Source organism: Hemitrygon akajei, chromosome 15, assembly GCF_048418815.1.
Source record: "Hemitrygon akajei chromosome 15, sHemAka1.3, whole genome shotgun sequence".
NCBI classification, from domain to species: Eukaryota; Metazoa; Chordata; class Chondrichthyes; order Myliobatiformes; family Dasyatidae; genus Hemitrygon; species Hemitrygon akajei.
Window position 1 is genome coordinate 81,068,399 of NC_133138.1, and position 23,044 is coordinate 81,091,442.

The 23,044-nt window shown below is 42.2% G+C and overlaps 1 protein-coding gene across 3 annotated transcripts in view; it reads left to right on the forward strand.

Annotated features, from left to right (window-relative positions):
* The window catches only part of LOC140739502 (dihydropyrimidinase-related protein 3-like), a 223,962-nt gene that overhangs the window by 146,185 nt on the left and 54,733 nt on the right, over positions 1-23,044 (forward strand). For all 3 annotated transcript variants that reach the window (XM_073067857.1, XM_073067856.1, XM_073067858.1), the window contains exons 8-11: positions 11,106-11,226; positions 11,333-11,489; positions 15,344-15,485; positions 16,537-16,707. In XM_073067857.1, coding sequence (XP_072923958.1) covers positions 11,106-11,226; positions 11,333-11,489; positions 15,344-15,485; positions 16,537-16,707 — 591 coding nt within the window. The remainder of the gene's footprint in view (positions 1-11,105; positions 11,227-11,332; positions 11,490-15,343; positions 15,486-16,536; positions 16,708-23,044) is intronic.

Here is a 23,044-nt window from a genome sequence, read left to right on the forward strand (position 1 = left end):
GGAAATAAGTTTGTGTTTATTCACCGTGGCTAAGTTGTTGCCTGACATCCCCAGTACTTAACCAAAATGGACTATGTTGTAAACAGGATTGTCCTTAAGTGGCATGAGAAGGGAATTAGTCAGAGGAGGATAAGAGAATTTATTACCGTAGCTACTTCAGTTCCATTCACCTTCACTATAACAGTTACTCAAACTAGTTTATTTCTCTGGTACGTTAATGGTGAGTTTGCACTGCCTGTTGTTTGCTGCTGTAATGGCCATAATTATAAGGCTCGACTCTTTCACAGAATTTTATATATACCAAATAACTTTATAAGACCAGAAAACTCTTTTTCTCAGCTGGCCTTGGTCCCCAAGCTATCTTGTACTGCTTTCTTTCCAAAGCTGGGTGAGATATCGCGAGCGCGGTTGTCTTTGCCTGTCAGGAGGAGCTCATGGTATATTGAGCTGCTTGACCCTGGGCTGATAGAGTTAACTGTGCAGTTGCTCAGACATTATCAGGCTCTTCAGTTCGCTAACCAGCTCAGTTGCTTAGCAACCCTTCCTGTTGTTTGAATACAAACACAACAGGTTGAAGTAGTGGGGATTGTGCTAATCTGCCACATCTGGGCTTTCAGTTGTTGTGTACAACATAATTGCTGTAATGTCAGTTCTATAGAACTGAAACATACATTTAGTGTAACAGTTTAAGGCTGGATTTCATCTTGTGGAACCCCCTGTTTATACCTGCCTTGCAAATAACAAGAAAAATGATCGTAGTCCTCTGAATTGCATTGCTTTGAATTCCCATGTATTTCTGTAGCATCTTCGGCAACTTACTGTTGAATGTGCCTTGTGCAACACGAGCCAGGCAGTGTTTTTAAATAAAGGTTTTCAGTAAAAGTCTGCTTTTATAAAAGCTTCCACTGAGATATTTAAGAGTGAAGATCTGGTAAGGTTTTATCAAACCATTTACTAAAAAAAGTAAGTTTAATCAAAGTGCTTGATGCACCAATTGTGAATAACAGAATTCTAATAAAGGGCACTAACTTTGAATGGGTGCTTGCAGCCATATTTTCATATGGCATATAGGAGGGATCTGTGTAGCCTGTGAGTATATGATGACTCATAGGGCAAATGTTCCAACAAGTGGAACATTAAAGACCACACAAATTAGATTCTTTAGAAACTGGGAAAAAATACTGATAACTCAATTTTTGATGATCCTAATAGAACTCTCCAGCATAAAAAAAGTTATTTTGCTGTAGGCTACCTCAAAGGCATGAACCAAAGGCATAATTAAATAAAACATAATTGATTGACTTCAGTCTGGGAAAGCAGGAATTTGAAAACTTAAGTTAGTGCAGAAGCTAAGAGAAAGCCAGAGGTCCTCATTAGGGGATCAGAGGTGGAGAGGGTCAAATTCCTCAGAGTTATCATTTCTGACAATCAGGTCAAGTCACTTTTTATTGTCATTTCGACCATAACTACTGGTGCAGAACACAGTAAGAACAAGACGATGTTTTTCAGGACCACGGTGCTACATGAAACAGTACAAAAACTACACTGAACTATGTAAAACAACACAAAAACTACACTGGACTACAGACCCACCCAGGACTGCATAAAGTGCACAAAACAGTGCAGGCATTACAATAAATAATAAACAAGACAATAGGCACAGTAGAGGGCAGTAAGTTGGTGTCAGTCCAGACTCTGGGTATTGAGGAGTCTGATAGCTTGGGGGAAGAAACTGTTACATAGTCTGGTCGTGAGAGCCCGAATGCTTCGGTGCCTTTTCCCAGACGGCAGAAAGGAGAAGAGATTGTATGAGGGGTGCGTGGGGTCCTTCATAATGCTGTTTGCTTTGCGGATGCAGCGTGTAGTGTAAATGTCTGTAATGACAGGAAAAGAGACCCCGATGATCTTATCAGCTGACCTCACTATCTGCTGCAGGATCTTGCGATCCGAGATGGTGCAATTTCCGAACCAGGCTGTGATGCAGCTGCTCAGGATGCTCTCAATACAACCCCTGTAGAATGTGATGAGGATGGGGGGTGGGAGATGTACTTTCCTCAGCCTTCGCAGAAAGTAGAGACGCTGCTGGGCTTTCTTTGCTACGGAGCTGGTGTTGAGGGACCAGGTGAGATTCTCCATCAGGTGAACACCAAGAAATTTAGTGCTCTTTACGATCTCTACCGAGGAGCCGTCGATGTTCAGCGGGGAATGGTCACTCTGTGCCCTCCTGAAGTCAACCATCTCTTTTGTTTTGTTCACATTCAGAGACAGGTTGTTGGCTCTGCACCAGTCTGTTAGCCGCCGCACCTCCTCTCTGTAAGCTGACTCATCATTTTTCCTGATGAGACCCACCACGGTCGTGTCATGGACGAACTTGATGATGTGGTTCGAGCTGTGTGTTGCAGCACAGTCGTGGGTCAGCAGAGTGAACAGCAGTGGACTGAGCACACAGCCCTGGGGGGGCCCCGTGCTGGATCTGTCTTGGATCAAGCACATAAGTGCCATTATGAAGAAAGCATGGCAGTGCCTCTGTTTTCTTAGAAGTGTTACGATTGTGCCCCAACTCTGAGGGGCCGAAGGGTACAAAGTAGCCCCCTCCATTTTGAGAATCACAAGATTGCTATTAATGCGGGTCTGGGACCCAGGAAATGAGAAAGAGACACACAGAATCCACAAGGGGTTTGGAATGTCCTGGCCCCTCAGCGATACAAAGCCACGGGAAACGGCCATTGTCTCTTGGAGACGGAATTGTGTATTGAGTACTGTACTATTTATTTGAAGCCCTCAGGGAATGACCAAAAGTGGGCTGGTTGAGGGGTGGCATCATCCCAACCTGATTGACATCTGAGACCCCGTGAGTAAGGATAAAAGCAGGTCTGGGGAACAACCCCTTTAGACGCACCAGGAGAAACGCTAGAAATCCCGTGACAGCATTTAATAGCGACAGTTGGTGGAGGGCCCACGTGTGTCCTTTCCCGTTGCCGGGATTGGGGCCTTACCACGGAAGACGGCTTAGCTAAAGAAGAGACCACCCCCAACGACATTTCGAAGGATCGACATCATAAAAAGGAAAAACTGGCAAGTTCTAAAAATCCGTCTTTCTCCAACCAAAAGCTGCAGCCTGAATGAACTTGAGTGACTTTTATATTTCCATCGGACAATACATTATCCCCGAGACAACGATAGAGCTATTTCTTATTGATTATTATTATTTCCGCGCTTTTAGATTTAGTATTGACGACGTATATTATCTGTATGTTTGCATTGATATTATTTTTGTGTATTTTTATCAATAAATACTGTTTAAAAATAGTACCATCAGACTTCAACGGACCTCTCTATCTTTGCTGGTAAGTGACCCAGTTACGGGGTACGTAGCAGAAGTTTGCAAAGATTTGGCATGTCATCTAAAACTTTAATAAACTTGTATCCATGTGTAGTGGAGAGTATACTGACTGATTGCATCATGACCTGATATGGAAATACCATACCAGGTCACGTATGGAAATTCCCTTGTATGGAAAATCTTGTGAAAAGTAGTGGATATGGTCAAGTCCAAGTTTGGTAAAGCCCTCCTCAACAGGGAGCAAATCTACATGGAGTGCAGTTGCAGGAAAGCAGCGTCCATCATTGAGGGTTCCAACATCCAGGCTATGCTCTCCTCTTGCTGCTGCCATTCGTAAAAAATTACAGAAGCCGTAGAACTCACACGACCAGGTTCAGGAACAATTACTACCCCTCAACCATCAGCGACTTGAACCAGAGAGGTTCAAGTCCACTTCACTCAACGTCACCCACCCCATCACTGATCTTTGAATTTTCATTTGAAAAATATCCTGCATTTGCATGAAATTGGCTAGAAATGGCTTGGGTAAACCACATGGTAGTACAACCAAGTGGGAAGACCAGAACAAGATGAATAAAGAATTAAAGCAAGTCATTTCAAGAAGCGGGAATAAAAATAAATCATGGAATAAAACTGTCTATTTTCATTTAATCTAAAATCGTTCATAAGATGTAAAACTAAAGCAAGAGACAAAGGAGCAAAACAAGGAAATCTGCAGATGCTGGAAATTCAAACAACACACACAAAATGCTGGTGGAACACAGCAGGCCAGGCAGCATCTATAGGGAGAAGCGCTGTCGGTGTCTTGGGCCGAGACCCTTCGTTAGGACTAACTGAAAGGAAAGATACTAAGAGATTTGAAAGTAGTGGGAGGAGGGGGAAATGCGAAATGATAGGAGAAGACCGGAGGGGGTGGGATGAAGCTAAGAGCTGGAAAGGTGATTGGCGAAAGTGATGCAGAGCTGTAGCACTTGTTCCGCTTACAAGGATAAGTGCCAGGAGGGAGATCAGTGGGAAGGGATGGGGGGGAAATGAGTGGACAAGGGAGTCGCGTAGGGAGCGATCCCTGTGGAAAGCAGAAAGGGGGGGAGGAAAAGATGTGCTTGGTAGTGGGATCCCGTTGGAGGTGGCGGAAGTTATGGACAATTATACGTTGGACCTGGAGGCTGTTGGGGTGGGAGGTGAGGACAAGGGGAACCCTATCCCGAGTGGGGTGGCAGGCGGATGGGGTGAGGGCAAATGTGCGGGAAATGGGAGAGATGCGTTTGAGAGCAGAGTTGATGGTGGAAGAAGGGAAGCCCCTTTGTTTAAAAAAAGGAAGAAATCTCCTTCGTCCTGGAATGAAAAGCCTCATCCTGAGAGCAGATGCGGCAGAGATGGAGGAATTGTGAGAAGGGGATAGCATTTTTGCAAGAGACAGGGTGGGAAGAGGAATAGTCCAGGTTGCTGTGAGAGTCTGTAGGCTTATAGTAGATATCAGTAAATAAGCCGTCTCCAGAGATGGAGACAGAAAGATTAAGAAAGGGAAGGGAGGTGTCGGAAATGGACCAGGTAAATTTGAGGGCAGGGTGAAAGTTGGAGGCAAAGTTAATGAAGTCAACGAGCTCAGCATGCGTGCAGGAGGCAGCACCAATGCAGTCGTCAATGTAGCGAAGGAAAAGAGGGGGACGGATACCCGTATAGACTTGGAACATGGACTGTTCCACAAAGCCAACAAAAAGGCAGGCATAACTGGGACCCATGCGGGTGCCCATGGCTACACCCTTGGTTTGGAGGAAGTGGGAGGAGCCAAAGGAGAAATTATTGAGAGTAAGAACTAATTCCGCTAGACGGAGGAGAGTGGTGGTAGAGGGGAATTGGTTAGGTCTGTAATCCAAAAAAAGCGAAGAGCTTTGAGACCGTCCTGGTTGGGGGATGGAGGACTGGAAGTCCATGGTGAAAATAAGGCGGTGGGGGCCAGGGAACTTAAAATCATTGAAAAAATTCAATGTGTGAGAAGAGTCACGAACATAGGTGGGAAGAGATTGAACAAGGGGGGATAAGACAGTGTCAAGGTATGCAGAAATGAGTTCAGTGGGGCAGGAGCAAGCTGAGACAATAGGTCTACCTGGACAGGCAGGTTTGTGGATCTTGGGTAGGAGGTAGAAATGGGAAGTGCGGGGTGTGGGAACTATGAGGTTGGTGGCAGTGGATGGGAGATCCCCAGAGCTGATAAGGTTGGTGATGGTATAGGAGACAGTGGCCTGCTGCTCCTTAGTGGGGTCATGATCAAGGGGTAAATAAGAGGAGGTATCAGAGAGCTGTCGCTGTGCCTTGGCCAGGTAGAGGTCAGTACGCCAGACAACAACAGTTCCCCCCTTATCAGCAGGTTTTATAGTGAGGTTGGGATTGGTGCGGAGGGAGCGGAGAGCAGAGCGTTCGGAAGGAGAGAGGTTGGAATTGGAACACCATGTGGTGAAGTCGAGACGGTTAACGTCCCGTCGGCAATTAGCAATAAAGAGATCCAGAGCTGGAGGAACTCAGCAGGTCAGGCAGTGTCTGTGGAGGGAAATGGACAGACGTCGTTTCAGGTTGAGGCCCTTCATTTGTCCTATAGATGCTACCTGACTTGCATTCATCGAGCTCCTTTGTGTGTTGCCCCAGATTTCCAGCGTCTGCAGTTCAACGAGTCTGCAAAGTTTAAAAAAAGTTAAATTGGGGATATGAGGAAAAGAGGCAAAGTAGGATGTCTGCAAAGGTATAAAAGTAAGAGATTCAAAGTCCAAAGTAAATTATTATTAACGTACATGCATGTCACCATATACAACTCTGAGGTTCATTTTCTTGTGGACATACTCAACAAGTCTATAGTAAGTATAACAGGATCAGTGAAAGATCAGCCAGACTGCAGAAGACAAACTATGGAAATTCAAATATAAATAAATAGTAATAAATAATGAGATAAAGAGTCTTAAGAGTAAGTTGACTGGTTGTTGGAATGTTTCAATGGCAGGGCAAGTGAAGTTGAGTGCAGTTATCCTCTTTTATTCAAGAGCCCGATGGCTGAGGGGTAGTAACTGTTCTTGAACCTGGTGGTGTGAGTCCTGAGGCTCTTGTACCTTCTACCTGATGGCAACAGCGAGAACAGAGCATGACCTGGGTGGTGGGGATCCCTGATGACAGATGCTGGTTTCCTATGACGGCATGTCATGTAGATGTGCTCAATGGTTGAGAGGGCTTTACCCACGGTGAATTAGACTATATCGACAACCTATTGTAGGAGTTTCTGTTCAACGGTATTGCTGTTTTCATATCAGGCTGTAATGCAGCCAATCAATATATTCTCCACTGCATATCTGTGGAAGTTTTTTAGTTTTAGATGTCATGCCAAATTTCCACAAACTTATTAAACTTAACATTATTTAAAACTAATTGTTAACTTAGTAATCTTGTGTAGTAGCATCAATGTTAGGACCTTTAAACAGGGGGAATAAGACAAGTTCACCCAGACAGTGGAGATTTCTATGCACCTGTCAACAGACTAATGGTTGATTTTCTAAGCAAAATGCGAAGGCATTGTTGTTTAATTACTCAGTGCTTCTCACAACACCACTGGGATCAAAATGAGTCCTTCAGTGAACCGCCCTGTCTCATTTAGAGTTCTCTTCACTATTTCAACAATATTCATGCAACCTTTTCCCCCGGGCTCTCTCCATTGGTTCTTGATTTTCATTGATTTCACAGGTGAATTGTACATTATTTTTTTAAAGCAAAGATGCCTGCTCTTTCAGTCAGTTAAATTGGTTAAATTCCCAGGTTAATCCCCAGCTAGTGTTGAGTTAATTGCTTCAAGTCCCATGAGTGCCTTGTGTGGATTAGAGAAGGGAGAATCTGCCAGGACTTTTTGGAGCATGAACTCACACACAGAGAATTGTCAGATGAGCAGTGCAAGGGGTCAACTACCCGACCGTAACAGAGATGGATCAATAGAGAAAACTGAGAGAAAACTGATGCGGACAGAGAGGGGAAAGAGCCTCAGTTCTCTAAAAACAATGGAAAATATTGAAAGGAAAAGGATCAAAATTGTCTCTTTGATGCAGTGACGATGTGAATAACTTTTCAATGATTTTTCTTTTTAAGAGGGCAGCAGGACCCAAGGTTTAAAGTTTGAATTCAGCCCTGATAAAGACTTGAGTTTGTAAGAAGCTCATCGGTCAGGAATGCCTTCCCAGTGCCATGGGTGATATCATGCATCATATGATGTACAAGAAAAAAAATAAGTGGCAGCCTTTATTCTGCAGTGCATATTTATTAAGGCACTTTCACTTGCATGTGCACACAAGGCAGAGGCACCAAGCAGCTGGACACCACTACAGCCAGCGAGTGGCTGTCAGGCACAGTGGTGAAGTAGCCTCTCCTACCTAAGAACACTGTAAATGGAAGTGAAAATTGGCCATTTGGCCCCTTATTGCTGCTTCACCATGCACCAAAAATCATGTCTGATCTTTTGCCCCATAGCATGTCCCTATGCAAACTGTACATTCTGAGATGCCCTCAATATCAAAATATCTGCTAAGTTGTTGGTGCAGACATTGAAGGTTGAATGGCCTCTTCCTGTACTTACAGTTCTGTGTTCTGTCTTGAATATCTTGTGTAGCGAATTCCAAGGATCCTTTTCCCTCTGGGTGAAGAAGTCAAGGCTGACTTCTCAAGAACAAGGCACAGCAGTGCCTCCTCCTCTTAAGAAATTGAAGAAAGCAAGGTTCCCCCAACCCCCATCCCACCATCTTAACTGTGCTCTACAGAAACACCATTGAGAGCATCCTGTCATGTTGCATCTCCAACTGGTATGGGGGCAGTCTAGCATTGGACCAGAAGTCCCTGCAAAGAACTGAGAGAATAGTGATAGAATGGTGGAGTGGACTCGATGGGCTGAATGGCCTAATTCTGCTCCTTATATCTTACGATCATTGAGGTCTGTCCCTTCCATCCATCGGGGACATTTCTCAGGAGCACTGCGTGTGCAGGGCCCTTAGTACTATTAAGGATCAGCCTTGCATCCTCTTTGACTTTTTACCATCAGGCTAGGGACCACGATACATAAAAACAAGAACAGTCAGGTTACAAAAGTTTCTTCCCTCCCCCCCCCTCCCCAAGGCCATTAGGCTTCTGAACTCCCTGCTGCATAGCATTCAAAGTGTCACTGGTTATTCTGTTCCTAACGATATTTAATATTAATGCACTTTGGTTTGTTATTTATGTGTGTTTCATCTGTAGTTTTTATCCTTGCCTTCATAAGTTAATACGTGTTATGTGTGTTTTATGTTTTACACCCTGGTTCAGAGAAGCATTGTCTCATTTCGATACCATATAGTTAAATGCCAATAGACACGACTTGACTTTGAGACCACGAACCTTGGTTCTGTACGTCCCATCCAGAGGGAAGCATCAGCCTTGCATCAACATTGCCAAGCACTGTAAGAAACATTCAGTTCCAGTAAGAACCAGATTTCAATGATGCAGATGCTGGCTGTGGTTCCCCAGCTGGCTGCTAGACCAAGTACTCTGCTGAGATCTTGCTAATGATCCCACGTTTAGTCAGGCTTGATTGTGGTTGCTATAGAATTTGGGAACACATTAATATAAGTGAGCAAAGAAATAATCAAACGGACACAGTGGGTGGCTGTTTTCTCTTTGGATGACTACATTTTGCCATTACATTAGAGGATGACCAGCATAACCATAGAACCAGGCGGGAAAAGGAAATTGCGCATTTTCAGCATCAAATGCAAGCATCCGTTGTTCAGAGGTATCACAAGAAGCCTTTAGAGTAAAGTTGAACCAGCACTTGCATTGGTTGTCAGAATCACACCTGGGAACTGAACTGAAAGCCTTTTTTCACAGTTCTTTGAATAACAGGTTCTACAAATAATTGAGAATCATACATCTGCCCTGGTCTCTGAAATAAACATCCCTTAAACTGAAACCATTTAAAGTCACCAGAAGGAGACTACAATATGTTGTAAGAGGAACAGCATTCTAATAATGTTGTACCTTGTCATATATTCTGATTTGCAATTGTGAAATCCTATTTAACCCCATACCAAACTTCTGTCTCTCTGTTATCATCATTGGAAAGACCAGGCCTAATCCAATCTCAATCACAATCACCTCCTAATGCACAAGCTTGTCTCTGCCTGTACTTTCTTCCTTTCATCCATCCGTCTGTCCATGCTGAAATGTTTGTCCAAGTAGTCTCAGTTGCAAGGGTTCATTATCTGATTGCCTTCCCATGCCTATTCACCTCTTTTCCTCCTCTAAGATGCCTCTTAAGATCTGCCACTGATGCTGATACAATACGTGGCTCAGCATCACATTTTTTTTGTTTCTGTGAGGTGTTTTGCTAAGTTGTAACTTCCTTGCACAGTTGGTCCTTTGTTCTCCTGGCAACACCCAAGTTTTTCTTGGATTTTTTCCATCTTCCACATTATCTAGCTTCTGTATAACAATATAACAATTACAGCACGGAAACAGGCCATCTCGGCCCTTCTAGTCCATGCCGAACGCTTACTCTCACCTAGTCCCTCTGACCCGCACTCAGCCCATAACCCTCCATTCCTTTCCTGTCCATATACCTATCCAATTTCACTTTAAATGGCAATACCGAACCTGCCTCTACCACTTCTACTGGAAGCTCGTTCCACACAGCTACCACTCTCTGAGTAAAGAAATTCCCCCTCGTGTTACCCTTAAACTTTTGCCCCCTAACTCTCAACTCATGTCCTCTTGTTTGAATCTCCCCTACTCTCAATGGAAAAAGCTTATCCACGTCAACTCTATCTATCCCCCTCATAATTTTAAATACCTCTATCAAGTCCCCCTCAACCTACTACACTCCAAAGAATAAAGACCTAACTTGTTCAACCTTTCCTTGTAACTTAGGTGCTGAAACCCAGGCAACGTTCTAGTAAATCTTCTCTGTGCTCTCTCTATTTTGTTGACATCTTTCCTATAATTCGGTGACCAGAACTGTACACAATACTCTAAATGCGGCCTTACCAATACCTTGTACAATTTTAACATTACATCCCAACTTCTATACTCAATGCTCTGATTTATAAAGGCCAACATACCAAAAGCTTTCTTCACCACCCTATCCACATGAGATTCCACCTTCAGAGAACTATGCATTATTGTTCCTAGATCGCTCTGTTCTACTGCATTCTTCAATGCCCTACCATTTACCATGTATGTCCTATTTGGATTATTCCTACCAAAATGTAGCACCTCACACTTATCAGCATTAAACTCCATCTGCCATCGTTCAGCCCACTTTTCTAACTGGCCTAAATCTCTCTGCAAGCTTTGAAAACCTACTTCATTATCCATGCTCTCTCTGTGGCTTCCTTCTTTTCATGTCTTTCTCTGATTACAGTGACCTTAAGCATTCTGCCTGAACTTAATCATTTGTAGAGTTGGGAGTTTAGTAAATATCAGCTAATTCAAATTTCTTCTCTCTCCCCCCACCCCCCCCCGGCTGGGTCTTAAAATCTACCTGTGTGACCAAGAGTATGGCACCCTGGTTGGTGTCAAATTTTGTTTAGAATGAAATGCCTTGTGTTTGTACTACATGAAAGGTGCTATATAAATTTAAGCTGCTGATGAACAAGGGTTTATCAGTTATGGCAGCACCAGTGTTTCAAAAGTGCACAGGTGACAGGATTTTGTCAGGTTTGTTACAGTGACCTGGCCTATAACAGAACTTTTTGTTTTTGTTACTCAGCTGGAAGCAGAGGCTGTGTTCCGCGCAATCACGATCGCTGGCCAGACCAACTGTCCTCTCTATGTCACGAAAGTAATGAGTAAGACTGCGGCAGATATCATAGCCCACGCCAAGAAAAAAGGTGGGGCTCGGTTTTCCTTTCCTGCCTGTTGGCCGCGTGCATGTTTTCACTCACTTGGGGAAGTATAGAGTTTTAACATTAAGACTTGTAATTTTCTGGTTGCCAGGAAACATTGTGTTTGGAGAACCAATAAGTGCCAGCCTTGGCACAGATGGCACACACTATTGGAGCAAAAATTGGGCCAAGGCTGCAGCTTTTGTGACTTCACCACCACTCAGCCCGGATCCCACCACACCTGATTACCTGATCTCCCTCTTATCAAGGTAAGCTTGGAGTTGAATTTGTGTGTCGACGTGGAGAGGAGAGTTATTCTGAATGCGTGTTGCTTGGTATAGGTTAGAATATTTTTTGATATGAAATGTCAAGTATCATTAGAGGTGATAGTTGGGGGAAACGCTCACAATCTTGCTTCCAGGGTTAAGGAATGAAGATCTTGAGGGTATAGGTTTAAGGTGAAAGGAATCAGAAAGGCAATATTTTCATCTGGAGGATGGTCAGTATGCAGAATGATACTTCAATAACATTTAAAAGGCTTTGTGGGCCAATGGGAGGAGTTTAGCTGGGAACCTTGGTTGGCATGGATCGGTTGGGCTGAAGCCACCATTTACATGCTGTTTGAATTTATTAGTTTAAAATTTGGATGCGTTTCAAACAGAATGTCTAGGTGGTATAAATTCAATTCATAGTCAATCCCCATGAATCTCTGGATGTGCATGGAGAACCTAGCTTACTTTTGAAGCACACGCACACTCTCCTGAGTCCTGTTGAAGTGACTCAGCCCGAAACATCAACTGTTTATTCATTTCCATAGATGCTGCCTGACCTGTTAATTTCCTCCAGCATTTTGTGTGTGTTGCTCTGGATTTCCAGCATCTGCAGAATTTCTCATGTTTATTAATTTTGAACATATTGTTTAAGAATTGAGATCTTTAGCTGTCTTTTACTTCATTGCTATATTCTGAATGCTGAGTTGAAAGGGCGAGAGAAGGTGCCCTGTATTGAACAATAGATTAGAAATATCTTTTTTATTCAGTATCAGGATTTTAGAATGGAATACAAAACTAGGAAGTTCCTTTAAAATTCCAGACTCGTACAACAAAGGATGGTTGTCACATTTGAAACAGAAAAGCAAAGTTTCAGGATCTATCTGGAGATTCATAATGATCTGGTTTTGGGGTCTCCTGCTTTAAAATTAAGCATCGTATTCAAAGAGAACCTAGCATATCCTTGAGCAATTTTCATAAAACTCATTACCAGTTGATTACAGAATGCTAATTAATGATAAAATCTTAAGTTGGTTTGCAGCCCAGTCTCCTGCAGTTAGGTAATGTAAGTATATTATCATTACCAAATCTGTTATTGTTACCTGTGGAATTCCCAAATGATGTCACCAATGTTCAAAGCATTTTTCGAAATATCCTGTCTAATCTGGGATATATTAATTATTTTCAATTAGTAACCCACTTTGTGATAATTGCTGGGTACTGTAATGTTTATTTGTAAATTAGTCAAGTATATATTAATTTAAAAAATCTGGATTAAATTTAAATTTATGCTTTGCTATCATTAGGAAGATCTCACGTTTTGGAGAAAGGGAGTGAGGGAGGAACAGGATTTAAAATTTGTTACCAATGGATGCAATAAGCTGCTGGTGTAAGACAGCCTACAAAGGAGAGGTATTGAGTTCCCTTGAGCTGAGGCAGTGAGCTGAAGTGGGAACCTCGCTGCTGAGTGAAAGATCTGCAGATCCATTGCCCTGAGCTGGTGCCTCCCAGTGGTGAGACAAAAATAGTGCAAGTGTAGGCATGCATTATGCCATAGTTTATATGTCATATCTTGCAGTGTGGTCACTGAGCTATAATTCACTCTGGCAGAAAGAACGCTGTTGTCATCCAACAAACTGCAATATATCTAAATATCCTGGATGAAAACATCCAGGTGGGTTATTAAATTTGCACATGATAAAAAGATCAGTGGTGTTGTGGATAGCGTGGAAGACTGTCGGTGGATCTAGCAGGATATAGATCAGTTGCAGATAATGGGCAGAGAAATGGCAGATGGAGTTTAACCCAGTCAAACACTAAGAGTTGCACTTTGAGAGATCAAATGTAATGAAACACTCTACTGTTAATAGTGAGACCCTGAATGGTGCTGACGTGCAGAGGGATCTTGGGATCCTAGTCCATACTTCCGGAAAGTGGCTGCACAGGTCGATAGGGTGGTAACGAAGGCACATGGCATACTTTTATTGTTCAAAGAACTGAATCAAAGTCTCAAGAAATTATATTGTAACTGTACTAAAACTCTTACTTAGACCTCATCTGAAGTATTGTTTTCTGTTCTGGTCACCCAGTTTAGGAATTATGTCAAGGCTTTGGAGAGGGTGCAGAATGTTTTTACCAAGACACTGTCCAGATTAGGGGGCATGTGCTATAAGGAGAGATTGGACAAACTTGGGTTGTTTGTGCTGGAGCCAGTGGAGGCCAAGGGAATTCTGATAGAAATTTGAGATTTTACGAGATACAGACAGGCAGCCAACCTGTTTTTCCAAAGTTAAAATGTCCATAATACCACAGGACATGCATTGAATGGAAGGGAGTTAAGTTCAAAGGAGATGTGTAGAACAGGGATTTTTTTCACAAATTGGTGAGTGCCTGGAATGTGCTGTCTGGGATGATGGAAGTGAAAACAAGAGGTATTTAAGTGGATTTTAGGCACATGAATCTGCAGGTAAAGGATGGATATCAACATTGTGTAAGCAGAAAGAATTACATTAGTTGGACATCCGATTACAAGTTAAGTTAGTTGGGCAGACAGTGGGCCTAAAGGTCTGTCCCTGTGTTGTATTGTCTATGTTCTGAACCATTCTTGTACTCATGGGTTAATTTCGAACTCTGAAACCAAACTGCAGGCTAATAATTCATATTAGGGAGATAAAATGGTGTCAGCCATAGGCATGGGAAAATAATGTCCAGGTGCTTGGGTCATTTGGATAGTTTGCCTTGGAGAAGGTTAGACAGAGTTGTTCAATATTAAATGGGAAATAGGAAGAATCTATGAGGCACTACTTCACAACAATCTGCTGCAGAAGCAGATACACTGAGTTAAAGAGAACATGCAAAACGTTCTAAGTGTCCTGACAGCATCTGTGTTGAGAAGTACTGTAGTGTTAATAGTTCAGGTTCATAGATTTGATTTAAGAGCTGTGTGTTGTGATTGAGAATGCCATGCCTGAAAATCTTGTGGAGGCAGATTTAAATACAGCTTTCATTTGTAGGTGATTATAAAAAGGAGCAGGCAAAGAGGAAGAATATGCAGAAGGGGCCTGGATGGACAACCATTTTTTTTTAAGAACCAGTTCAATTATGGACCAAATGGCTTCCTGTCTTCTTAAAGAAACGTGATATAATATAAATTCATTAAAAAAAAATTGCTGAACTCTTGTTTGCATGAGATTCCATCAGTGCGAGGAGCTTTGCTGATGATCACAGCAAAATCATCAGTTTGCAATTTTTGCCTTCTGCGAAGATCCACCCGAATCTCAAATTAAAGCCAGAACTGAGAGATGGCAGATTGGTTTTTTCACATTTTGGCCTTCTAAACTTTGTCATGTGATTTACTGCAACCTACTGCTAAACATCAACAAGACTACTGAGTCTTTGTTGTAAACTGAAATCCTGACACTTTAGATCATTGGGATAGTTTGCCTTGGAGAAGATTAAATGGAGCTTTTTAGTATTAACCAGGATATCGATAGAAGTAGGAAGAACCTGCTAGGAAGGCAAGTGACCTGAGGGCACTGCTTCACAATCTGCTGAATAATCAAGAGGAAATCACCATCACAAATGCAGGAAACCTAAGGTAAAGGGAAAAGAAATCCTCAAGAGGCCAGGCAGCATCATTGATGAGGGAAGTAGAATTAACAATTCAAGTTTGGAGAATTTTTTTTTAGTTTTTAATTGTTGTTTTACAACTTGCTTTGAGTACAGATGTACATTTTCATCTCTCGGCTTGTATAGCATTGTTGGTCTAGTTAGAGCCTCTTTGAGGGATGTGTTTTGAAATGTGGATGTCACTGCCTCGATCAATGAAGTGATGATATCTGGTCTTTATCCAGCGGTGACTTGCAAATAGTGGGAAGTGCCCATTGCACATTCAGCACAGCCCAGAAGGCAATCGGAAAGGATGACTTCACCCAGATTCCAGAAGGTACAAACGGAGCCGAGGAGCGCATGTCCATTATCTGGGACAAGGCTGTGGTAGGTAGACATGTTACCTTATGCTCGTAGCAGGCCACCCAGGGATGCATCTGATTTTTATTAGCAAACTGCACCTTTGTTCATACAAAGTGTGAACAGGACTTATCATGTTATCACCACATATTGTTGTGCTGTTACCATGGAGCCCACAGCACAGCAGGAAACCACAGGACCTCTTGGTGCTGGGCCAGTTCCTTGAAAGAACTAACAAATGAGTCCTGCTTCTCCTGCTTTTGAAGCTCGTTATTTATCCAATTTCCCTTTGAACATTATTACTGAATCAGTTTTCATTAATGCTTCAGGCATTTCATCCTGGATTGGAACAACTTTCTAAATGTTTAAAAAAAACTCTTCTGCCAATTCGCCTACCTGGGAACCTCATGTCTTGAAAAATGGTTAGACTGACACAAAACAACGAGTGGTGTGCCAAAGAATCCTAAAATTATATCTCTGTGAACAAAACCTTTTGGTACATAGATTAGAATAATATAATTACTCTGATGTGAACTGACACTGTTCCCAAGGTAACCTGTGTAAATTGTGCCTGGGTGAAGAGCTGAAAACTTATTCCAACTTGCATGTTCAATACAGTTTGTTCCAGTTTATTCCACAGTTGATACCTTATTGAACATACTATCAATAATATAGTAGAGCATGTTTCATGAATAGCAAATCTGCTTTTGTTGCTCATTCTCCAGCTGTTGTCCATTCATAGAGCAATCCTGTTATGTACAATAGGTGCAGATCAAGAATGACAATGCAGTAGTAGGATTAATTAAACATTTTTACTGAGATGTTAGTCACGGTACACACCGGACAGCTTGCAGTTTGGGAGTGCGAAAAAGCCCAAGACAAGAAGCATGTACCTGAAAGCCTGTGCAAAAAGAGAGGGCCTTTTGTGGGTAGGAGGTCCGATCCAATTCACATTACCATCATTCAGCCACATGTGCACTTGTCAAGTTCTAACAATTGATATACCAGGTTCAAATCCCAGGTCTGCATTCCCTCCTTGCAGTCCCAAGGACTGAGATATTTGATTCTTTTCCAACAGGCAACTGGTAAAATGGATGAGAACATGTTTGTGGCTGTAACGAGTACCAATGCTGCCAAAATCTTCAACCTGTACCCAAGAAAAGGCAGAGTGGCAGTTGGGTCTGACAGTGATCTAGTAATTTGGGATCCGGATGCAGTGAAGACCGTGTCTGCCAAAACCCATCAGTCTGTAAGTTCATTGGCAACTTTTTATTTTAAGCTGTCCATTTGCAGGATGTTGACGAGGCCTGGTAGGGTGTACTCTGGAGTTAGGTTATGTAGCAAATATTAATTTCACTCACAACAAGTCTTCAGACCTGAATGTGCCTTGTAGATTGTTTTCAAAATGCAGCCCTAAACAACAGTATCCTTGGAGCTGATTTCAAACCAGACAATGCTGATTAACATTCATTTTGAGTGTCTGTGAAAGTGGAAGTGTTTGAAAACTATATGTAATTCGAAGGAAGTATTATGGATACATTGTAACTGTAGAATTGTGCTGCTGTTAAATCTTTGATCTTTAGCATATAAAATATTGGCTTGAGCAAGTCTTTGCTTTCAAGAATGGCTCAAAATGCCTGCTGCTTATTTTTGTTGAATAAAACCCCTCTAAATCCACTAGATTCAGTTTCTCTCTCCAGTGACTTTGCTCATGTTACAACAAGGCCCATCCCCAGTAGACCCTACGAAGGTGATGGTGAGATACCATCTTGAACTGCTGCAGTCTTTTCTCTTGTATTGCGGCTGAGTAGGCAGTTCCAGGACTTTCATCCACTGCCAATGATGGAACTTTGATATGTTTCCAAGTCACAGTAGTGTGTGACTTGGAGCAGAACATGCATGCAGCGACCTGGGAGAGGTTGAGAGTTAGGAAATCCTGTTGAATATGCAACTTGCCAGGTAGCTGCAGGGTATTGAGGTTTTGTTAAGTTTCAATTCAGATGAATTCTCAACTTGGGAGCATTGACTGTCCATTTTCTTCCACAGATGCTGCTAATCTACTGAGTTTCTCCAGCAGCATAGTTTTGCTCCGGGGTTTTTTCTGCCTTTGTCTATCTTACCCCATCAGCTTCCATCTGCTTGTCATTTCCCATCCACTGCCACCTCACCTCCCCCGTTCTAGGCTAGTTTCATGTATTACCTACCAGACTCTATCTCATCCCATCTATACTGGCAGTCTTTCTTCCCCTTCAATCCTAATGCAAGGTCTCAAACAAAACATTGAGGTACTCAAGTTGAATTTGGTCCGAGTATCCTGGCTAAGACAGACTGTATTCGTTCCACAGAGTTTTTAAACCCCATGCATCTTATCTACAGAGGTGTACAAAATTATGAGGAGCATAATTTCAGCTGAAAGCAGTTTCAGCAACAGGTTACTATCGATGCAATGCTCCTCAGACAGGATGAAGAGGTCAATACTCCCCAATGCCATTAGGCTTTACAATTCTACTGCCAGGACTTAAGAACTTTTTAAAAGCTATTAATGCTTTTTGAGATAGTGATTTAGATGCATATCATATTTTTTACTGAGTTAAGTATTGTATGTAATTAGTTTTGCTACAACAAGTGTATGGGACATTGGAAAAAAAGTTGAATTTCCCCATGGGGATGAATAAAGTATCTATCTATCTATCTAGATAGAGTAAATGCAAGCAAGCTTTTCCAGAAATCTCTGTAGTTAAGGGTTAAGGGTGAAAGGTGAAATAATTGAGGAATATGGAGGGGGTGCTACTTCACTCAAGGAGTGGTGAAAGGGTGGAATGAGCTGCCAACAAAAATAATGGATCAGGCATAATTTCAACATTTAAGAAAAAAAATCAGTAAGCACATGGATGGGAGGGTATTGAAGGTTATGATCCAGATGCAGGTCAATGGAATTAGGCAGATTATTCGTTCTACATGGACTAGATAAGCCAAAGGTCCTGTATGTGCTGTAGTGTTCTATATCTCTACAGTGAAAGAGACGTCAAGTCTGCATGTGTGCAGTAAACTGGGGACAGAAGTGCATTGTTGCAGTGGTTATATTATTGGATGAACAAATAGGAGAATTAGTCTGATTCCCATGATATCAGTGTAAGAACCTAAATGAACTTTTGAAAAATGGATCTGGAAATATAAATGCAAGATCAGTATTCATGTTCTGGCTTTTGTTATCTAAGAGCCAAACTTGTACAATATACTTAGTCGAAGGAAACTGCTTTGCTTGCCTTGGTGACCTGCACTTTACTCTTTTAATGGATCCAGCCAGTCCATGCAGTTCAAAAGTTGGGGAGATCATTTCAGGGCCATCAGGGAAGTAGTCACCATGGCAGAGGATGAAGGAATTTCCTGCTAGCACCTCATACCTGGGCCATGCATGAGGAATGGCTCAGGATCCTGGGGTGCCCATTTTTGAACAATGACCTTGCAGAGGGATCAGAGTAGAACATTGTAGAACAAGCTATCAGGTGCATTGGGTGAAGTACCTCCACCTAGAGTCGTAAACTAGTAGAAACCGTAAAGAAGAATCTGAGATTGTCAAAGTTGATTAACTCTCAGTTAAAGCTGGCATCTGTGACTCTAATGGCGACCTACAGTCTGTCATCCTTGTAAACAGGATGAGGATATGTTAATATTGCTGTCCTAGTTAGGTCATGAGCCTCCACACAGTTTGCATTTTTAACAAGACAGCGTTTACTTTTGATGGTGGGAAGATTCTCTATTGATACTTGAACTTATATGGCCCATTGATATGGACTGCAAAGCAAAAACCAAAAGAACCTGATAAGAGAGTGGAGTTATGTCACGTCTATCGTGAGCCAAGTGATTTATAGATATTCAAGACTCTTATGATGTGGAGAGAAATTTCAGTGTATCTTTGGCAGAAACTTTATTAGGGTCTCTGAAGGCCTGTTGTTAATTGAGCAGACTGGTCAACTCATTCATGAATTACTCTGCTTGATAGTTCTGGACTCTGGAATCCGAGATGACCATAAGACAGAAGCAAAATTAGACCATTAGACCTAAGGAGCATACTCTGCCATTCATTCAACACTGATTTATTTTTCCCTCAACTCCATTCTTTCCCCTGCTCCCCAAAACATTTTACATAAATGCAAGCCCTAGTTTTCCATGAGATCGTGGTGGAGAGGAATCATAATGGGCAGAATGTATGACGGTGAGTTAGTGGAGACAAGGGTAAAGGTAATAGTGTGGTCGGAGAGGTGGATATGACAGAACTGTGTGAGTGTTGCCACCTTGCTAAGTTGAATCACTTCTCTTTAAGGAACCATGAATTCCAATTACATTGATCTACAGGCATTTCCAGCTTGTCTTGGAGGATAGGATCAGAGCAAAACAGCCAGTAACATTTGGGCCAGAGGCTTTGCAACACATGGGCTGTAAACCCACATCAAAGCTTGCAAAAATTGTGGCTTTTTTTTGTTCTTAGTTCTTCGTCACAGACTTAACCATGTTCCACATCATGCTGAATTACTTAGTCTTTACTGCCTGGGTTGCACATCGACAACATGTCTGCATTTCTCCATTTCATCAGCTTTTTTTGCTTTTTTTTTAAGCCCTCTGCAAAAAACTGTTTCCTTTCCTATTTCTACCTTGCTGCAAATACAGCTTTTTTTTGGATCTGCATTCCTCAAATGCCTCAAATTTTAAGGGTGATTCTGTTTCTCCTGTATCTTCTTGACCCACATTTCTTGTGGATGTTCTCTTCCTTGCTGCCCTTTCATCACACTATCTATTTCAGTTCTCTCCTTTTGCATTGTTTCTGTCTTGTATGGTAACAGGCTATGGCCCAACTCATCCATACTAACCAAGATGACCATCTCAGCTAATCCCATTTGCCTACTTTTGGCCTGTATCACATCTTTCTTCTCCATGTACTCATTTAAATGTCATTAGACTTGCCTCAATCACTTCCCCAGGCAACTTATTTCATTTACATACTACAGTTTGTTATATGAAGAGAGTTTGTCCCCTGGACTGCATTGACTGGAATTCAGAAGAAAGGGTGACCTGATTGAATCCTATCGAATGTTGGAAGGCTTCAAAAAAGTGGATGTGGAGAGGATGTTTCCTATGGTTGGAGAGTCTAAGACCAGAGGACACAACCTCACAATAGAAGGACATTCTTTTAGAATGGAGATGAGGAATTTCTTTAGCCAGAGAGTGGCGAATCTGTGGAATTCTTTGCCACGGGCAGCTGTAGAGGTCAAGTCTTTACGTATATTTAAGGCAGAGGTTGATAGATTATTGAACAACAGAAACTCTGCAGATGCTGGAAATCCAAGCAACACACAACCTGCTGCTGGAGGAACTCAGCAGGCCAGGCAGCATCTATGAAAAAAAGTAAACAGTCGATTGATGAAGCATCGCAGCCTGAAACGTCGACTGCTTACCCTTTTCTATAGATGTTGCCTAGCCTGCCGAGTTTCTCCAGCATTTTGTGTGTGTTGATAGATTCTTGATTGGTCAGAGCCTGAAGTGATATGAGGAGAAAAGGTAGGAGATTGAGGCTTAGAGGGAAAATGGATCAGCCATGATGAAATAGAGTAGACTTGATGGGCCAAATGGCCTAATTCTGCTCCTCTATCTTATGGTCTAAAGAGTAATGATGTCATCCCAGTTAATAAATTCATTTCTGTGCAGATGCTATTTGTAGCTGACCTTTTACAGAACCAGATGTCCAATTATCCTAAGAACCATGTAGCCTTGATGAGCTTTGCCCTTTCTATTGGTTCCCCATGTCACTCTGGATGTGGGTATGCTGACTAATCTGTGGTTTGCTTGCGGACATCCTCTCCTCTCAGAGTGTGTCTCAGCTGGCCTTGTCTACAGTGTCCTTGGAGAAACCTAAAGGGACTTGACAACACAGAGAGGCCTGTTCAAGGTTTTTTTTTGACAGTTTGTTGCTTTTAATTTGGTACTTTCTGTCCCTATTCATTCAAGCATAACTCTATAGCTTAGGCTATCTGACCTGTTTTCGAAGTGGCTTGGTGTAAATGGCTCAGAGTTTAACTGGTATCTGTAAGGTTGAGCAATTCTGATAACATGCAGTAGGCAAGCATTTTGCTCAAAAGCCTGGTGCTATATAAGTTAGTGGCTTGTGAATGGGATTAATGTAGGATTGGTGTTGATGGTGTACAAGGGTTCAGTGGGCTGAAAGTTCTATCTCTGTGCTGTATCTCTCTGACTCTCCTGAGCAGTTTACTCCAGGCTAACAGTGATGTCCAGCAATGGGCTTTGCTGTTCCAGAAGTCCTTGTATTGCAGAGCACAGTTGTGTTTACAGTCATGTGTGTAACATTTGAAGAAATTGAGTTGCTCCACTTAGATTGATAGTGTATAACTTTTCTCCATTGCATTAGAACCAATTGCTGCCATGTAGTTCCACCATGTCTTTTAGAATGTCCCTATGAACTCCTCTTTAAATTCCAGTTGATCTGCAGCTCTTTCAAAAACTCTGTGAGCTTGTAAGGTGGCAATTGTCAGAACTCTGAGCAAGAGACGTAAACCAGGGTGTAGCAGAGTAAACCGAGATACTGAGCTTGAGGATGCAATCTTTTAAAGCCTAAATTTGATCTGCTTTTGTTGACGATTTGGAGCATAGTTTAGAGGTCTTTAGGGTTCAGCAACTGGTGTTGAGGGATTAAGAAAACAGCATTAATCCAGTGGCAGATACTGGAAAACCTGGATAGAGTAGCTGTGGAGACGATGTTTCCATTAGATCAGAGGCCATTGCCTCAATAAAGAGGCAATGCTCCTGTATCTTATGGTCACAAGGAAGGAAAGTGTGGAACAGGTTTACTATTCTTTTGAGTATCTCAAAAGATGTTCCAGTAAGTCACAGTAGTGTACAATGAGACTCCAGCACTCATTCGTGCGCGCGCACGTGTGTGTGTGTGTGTGTGTACACAGACCAAACTGCACAAAAATGTTACCTTGAGATCCATTTGTCTCTAATTCAAGGGATGTATATCTAACATGAAAGGCCAATTACAAACTTGACTTTGGGGAGTATTTTCAGTGTCTGTGTAAACATGCCGTTTTAAGATTTAGAATTTGAACTAAATAGACTCCTTGTCTAAAAATGATCAGGTCAAATCAGGTCTACCTTTAATACACTTCAACTAGGCTCCAGCCCAATAGGAAGTGCCCCATCTGTCATCTCCTCAGTGGGGGGAGGGGCAAGTCCATAACTTGTTGGCAGTTAAAAAATGCTCTTTGACGGTTAATTGTATTCATTACTCTGACATGCAGGTTGTTTTTGTTTCCCAAGACAGTGCAAATTGAATGCATCCAGTCCTCGAGACTTTTCATTTTGCATTTCTTCAGATATTGTAATCTGGCAAGGTGACCAAAATTTGGAGACTGATTGATTGTCAAATAAACAGAACACAGGGAGGTTCCATATAATGGAGGAGCTGGCACCAAGTTCTGTGCTGCTTAAACACAGACATGATAGTGATCACAGAGCTCTTAAAATGGCTGTTCCCCTGCTGTGTTTAAGTGCTCTAAATACCAGATCAAATG